Source organism: Octopus sinensis, linkage group LG7, assembly GCF_006345805.1.
Source record: "Octopus sinensis linkage group LG7, ASM634580v1, whole genome shotgun sequence".
NCBI lineage: Eukaryota > Metazoa > Mollusca > Cephalopoda > Octopoda > Octopodidae > Octopus > Octopus sinensis.
The window spans coordinates 30660695-30665953 of record NC_043003.1 but is presented as its reverse complement, the minus strand read 5'-3'; the positions used below and the strand labels follow the sequence as shown (position 1 = coordinate 30665953).

At 32.9% G+C, this 5259-nt stretch overlaps 1 protein-coding gene across 1 annotated transcript; it reads left to right on the top strand.

Annotated features, from left to right (window-relative positions):
- The first annotated feature begins 287 nt into the window (after nucleotides 1–287).
- LOC115214375 (putative zinc finger protein 56) lies at nucleotides 288–4799 on the top strand. Its single transcript, XM_029783571.2, has 3 exons — nucleotides 288–549; nucleotides 2786–3596; nucleotides 4732–4799. Exons 2-3 carry the CDS (start codon nucleotides 3128–3130, stop codon nucleotides 4797–4799), a joined length of 537 nt encoding a protein of 178 aa, XP_029639431.1. The 5' UTR covers nucleotides 288–549; nucleotides 2786–3127.
- The last annotated feature ends 460 nt before the right edge of the window (nucleotides 4800–5259 follow it).

The window sequence follows — 5259 nt, the reverse complement described above, 5'->3', positions numbered from 1 at the left end:
TCATTTATTGATTATAAAAAGACAAAACCCTATCTGACAGCTGGCATACGGTTGTTATAACCTCTAACTTAACTCACCTATATGTATGTATGGATCGTCTGTAAAATCATAAATCCGAAAAAAGAAGCACATTCTAAGTTACAGAGCAGTATATATTTAAGTTAGATAAAGCCTTAGGTTTCACGTCCATAAAGGGCTTAGCTTTATTGCATATCATAAGAACTCAAAACCTGTTTGCTCAGGGAGTGGTCTCTCTAGAATATGGAGGAGAAAAGGACCCTGCTACTCAATGTCAACAAAGAGGATTGTCTCCCTTTGGCTACCGTTCACCGGTGAACCTGTCATTCTTAATGTTCTAACAGGCCAGAAGGAATTTCCTGAAATATAAGCATGATCCGAAGATCTCCGTTCTGGAGTTAAGGATGTTCCCTGAGTTGAGGGAGTCCTTTAGGATCCTCACCCTTTCCGCTATGCTTAATTTACAGCGCATGGTCCCGTTTAAGCAGGTATCGCCATAAAGCTATGTCCTTTATGAACGTGAACCCTAAGGTAATCCCATAAACAGGTTTTATCTAACTTTAATATATATACTCTCGGATCTTAAGTCACTTTGTTACTTCTGAAAAATATTAATAAAAATATACGTATAATCATATTCTAAGTTCTATTTGGATCAATATACCTGCGTGTGTGTTTGTGAGCAATACAATGCCAGCTCTACTGCGTAATTTTCACAACATACGAATCTATCGCTAAAACCGGAAGAAGTAACATGAATGCTAACGTAGTGGAGATTCGCCAAAATAAATTGAAATCTTCTTCACCTAGCAGCAATTTTACAACCAAAGCACCACTTTAGTTTCTTGGTTACATACTGGCGCAACACACTGATTCACTGTTTATATCCAACAGCGGTAAGTTTATGAAGATTTGCCTTAAGGCTGGCTATAAACAATAGAATTACGTGTTACTTCTAGCATACAATAATAATATAGAAGTGAAAGTACATAGCAACATTGGAAAAAAGATATGGAATATTTCCGCGTTCTGACTTTGATGTACGAGACCGCACTTCTAATTAAACTCAATTGGTGATCTGTTATGTTTGAAAACCCAGTATTGGGTGTTACATTCGATATAAAGTTGCAATCTTTGATGACCGATTATTTATATATATGTGTTTGTGTAATATACAGTTGTAGATTGACAGACGAAATTTTACGAGTATTGACACAATTTGTTTAATCTTTAGTTGAGAGTAAACACAGACTATTAGTGTCTAGTATGAAATATGTAACCTACACTTCCACAAGAAGTGATGAATGAAGCGCGATGTAAGTAAATATTGATACAATTATGCATTTATTAGTGGGAAAATATAATTTTTTTCTAGTAGTATATGAAAATAATTCAAACTCCTTCTACGTGACAAACAACACATTTTAATGTCAATTAGTTGGGCCTTTTTAAAGATAAGAAATGGAGCTTCTTCAGAAACGCACTTCTCCAATTTCGTTAGGGATAGTTTTAATGTTGCCTAAGAAATTATATGTAGTATGGAAATAAAATAAAATAAAAAACGATATTAATTTCTTTTTTCCGGCATGTATGGGAGAGGACGTCGGACATGCAGCATAACTACAGAGCCCCCCCCCCCCGGACTTTGGAAGATCATAACTTTCAGAAAAATGGATATTTTTTTTAATAAAATTTTCTACGAATATGTGTTATATCATGTAGATTCCGAATATACAAATTTTTTTTTGGGGGGGGGAGTTCAGTCCACTTCAATTCGTCTTAACTTTCAAGAAAATGGATATTTTTTAGTGAAATCCTCTACAAACTCTACAAATATATATGAGAGAGAGAGAGAGCAAAGTTTTATAAGTAGGAAAATATACTGGGATTTACTTTCATTGGGAAAATGGCCTTGCTCAGTATATAGGAAAGGAGTAAGTAGAAATTCCATACATTGTACCTAATGCAAATTGTGGACATGCAAGAGTTGGAGTGATGTTACAAGTAGGTTAACAGAGAAAGTAGACTTTGGCTGGAGCAAATGCACTGGAGCAATAATCATTAAGAGTATATGACAAATAGATTTTATCAAATGCTCGTGAGGATTTCTAGAGGTAGTAGATAGCTTCTATTGTCACTTGGTTATAGTTAAGAAGCTGCATGGGTAACTCAAAACCCTAGTAGTTCGCACCCAAGGTTAGTTTGATTAAATGCCTCAGCATGAAACTCCCAGCCTTTGAATCATTGATGTAGCTTCTCTTATAATAAAAAAAAAGCCTTCTATTATATGTATTGAATTCTATTTCTGCCATTTGCATAAACAGTCCTACACACACACACACATTTACTTATATTCTAGAAATGTCAGCCAAATATCTCTCAAATTAAGCCAGTCTTGAAAAAAGAGGTATACACTAGATAATGTAAAGCTAGATTTTGAATGCTTATGACTAAGATTGGATGGAATATTTTCTATCACAGGTCTAGTCAACCAGCACCAAACTTGCTCGACTATCACTGAACAACAGCAGATATCTCTGGAGAGAGAAAAATGTTAGTCCATTTACCTAATGTATATAATATTACACAACCTGAAGGAGTAGCTGTACTTTGTAAATATGTAGACTTCACATAAAGTTATTTGAAAGTTAAGTTCAGTTGTTCACATATGTTTTATGTCTATAGTTAATCAATATAGAAATATATTAAAATTTCCATTGTTGAATCTACATTTTTGAAACCTTATACTGTTTCTTTATTATTTCAGAGTATTGGATGACATTGGCATAAAAGAATTTTTACTTTAGCTGCATCATCAATAAAAGACCAAAGAATATTAAACAGAGTGGAAAATAAGGCTGTGAGAATTACAGTGAAATATTTCCTCTGTGAGACATTATTAGTAACATTTTTCTACTTGACTGTGAAGAATTTGAACAAGAGAATTTTATTTTCCTTAGACTTGAACAGATTTACAAAGTAGTTCTCAATATCTTCAGATAGTAATGAAGGTCACAATTGATGGAAATATAATAGTAAAATATTTGATAGAAATAAAGTATGAAAATGAAAAGCTGTATTTTGTAATAAAAGAAGGAAAATATGGAAAATGAATAATGTGACAACTAAGATAACTGTAAAAATCACTCAAAGAAGGATTGATTTTCCTGAGGAGATGCAGAAAGAGATAAGGAAAACATCATATCACTGTGATATCTGTAAAAAGTCCTTCTCCCAAAAAAGTAACCTTACAACTCATAAACGTATCCATACAGGAGAGAAACCATATCACTGTGATATCTGTGGTCAGTCATTTTCTAGAGGAAGTGTCTTAGATATTCACAAACGTGTTCATACAGGAGTGAAACCATATCACTGTGATGACTGTGATATATCATTCTCACAGAAAAGTCACTTAACTATTCACAGACGTGTTCATACGGGAGAGAAACCATACCACTGTAATAACTGTGGTAAATCATTCTCTCAAAGAAGTCACTTCACTATTCACAAACGTATTCATACAGGAGAGAAGCCATATCACTGTGATGTCTGTGGTAAATCTTTCTCTGATGGGAGTGCCTTAACTAGTCATAAACGCATTCATACAGGAGAGAAACCATATCATTGTGATATCTGTGGTAAATCATTCTCTAAGTCTGGTAACTTAACTACTCACATATATGTTCATACAGGAATGAAACCATATAAATGAACTCTGGTAAATCATTCTATCAAAAACAGTCACTTCATAAAACATGTATGGATTCATACAGAAGAATAGGTATATTTTATGCAAGAAATATCTTATATGGTAATATATATATTTACACATAACAAAAAATATAAGTATGATAACACATGCATCATGTTTTACATGACCCCAACTATATCTTGATTGGTTACATTATTTACTACTGTGATATTTAAATGAAAATCTTTTAAAATACTCATGTATTCCATCTAACATTTTTGAAAGGGAGAAATTATAAAATTTATCTATTTAACCTTGAAGGTAAATTACTGAAATGTATTCTTTTGTAGATGGAAAACAACACTGTACTGTTTTTATGTTACAAACAGGTACACAAACAGTAAAAGGAAATATTTCATCATACCGTAATTGGATATACAATATAATATTTAGGTTTTATAGTCATTTTTTCATATTTGTATGTAATATCTGTTATGTATGTATCAAATTAGAGAATGATTCAGTTGTTATATAATTTTATGATTTCTTTTAGCCATAGCCTGATTCTGTTATGACTTAGTTATGCTGAATATTTTACTTGCAAATATCCATATAACCGTAACATTAATATAAATGGTATAATTTGTGAATCTTTACCATCCACATCAATGTTTCAATGCTCATTCCATATGTTTCTGTGAGATAGACATGTCTGACATATAGGACAACTTCCCTTTTTTTTTTTTAATCTTCTGTCATTTTAAACCTGGGTGTCAGAATCCTGAGTTCTGACCTCATCACTCTGTAAATTAGCCAGAAATTTAAATAAAGTTTAATCTACTTCAGTAAAATTGTAAAGTGTTTACCATTTCCATTAAGACAATCTCTCTTATTCTTCTGAGCCATCACCATCACTTTCATTTTTTTACTTGTGGTCACTTTCACTTTGATTGTATCTCATATGGGAAGTCCTTTGCAAATTTGGTAACCTATGGTTTCCTCTCATTTCTTGTTTCCAGAAATGTATTCTAATGACAAAACTTCCATTTTAGGTTCAGGAAATACTCTATATCTGACCTATCACTGAACCTCTACAAATCTGAATTACACTCCCATTGTTGTTATGCTCTCATCACTAAAAATCTACTGCTGCTAGACCATATCCAGGTAATTTGAAAAGACACTATACAAACTAGCTGCAAATATACTATTTCTTGTTGATATTTCATACTGCTCTACTTTAACAATTTCTTTTCTTGTAACATAGTAACTTGCCACTCCCATCCATAGTTGTTCAATCCACTAAGCCATTGCATTAAACACTTTAATCAATCCTTTATTCTTAGAATTGCACCTGTGTGGAATTCACTATGGTCTACTCTCATAGAACTCCAGATATGGCGATAACAGATAGGATGCTAACCCTGGCCAGTTCACTTCTGTTGATTATGAAATCAAAGATGTTATTAATTTGAGAAATGTTCTAGCTTGGGCAAAGCCAAGATTTAGTATGACAGTTTTGAATGCGTACACTTAGTCAGCATTTG

Excerpts from the sequence above, each read along its gene's own strand:
- LOC115214375 (XM_029783571.2), top strand. The coding sequence starts at position 3,128 with ATGAATAATGTGACAACTAAGATAACTGTAAAAATCACTCAAAGAAGG. Across the intron at positions 3,597-4,731 it reads TAAATCTTTCTCTGATGGGA|AAATGTATTCTAATGACAAA; the intron begins GTGCCTTAACTA and ends TCTTGTTTCCAG.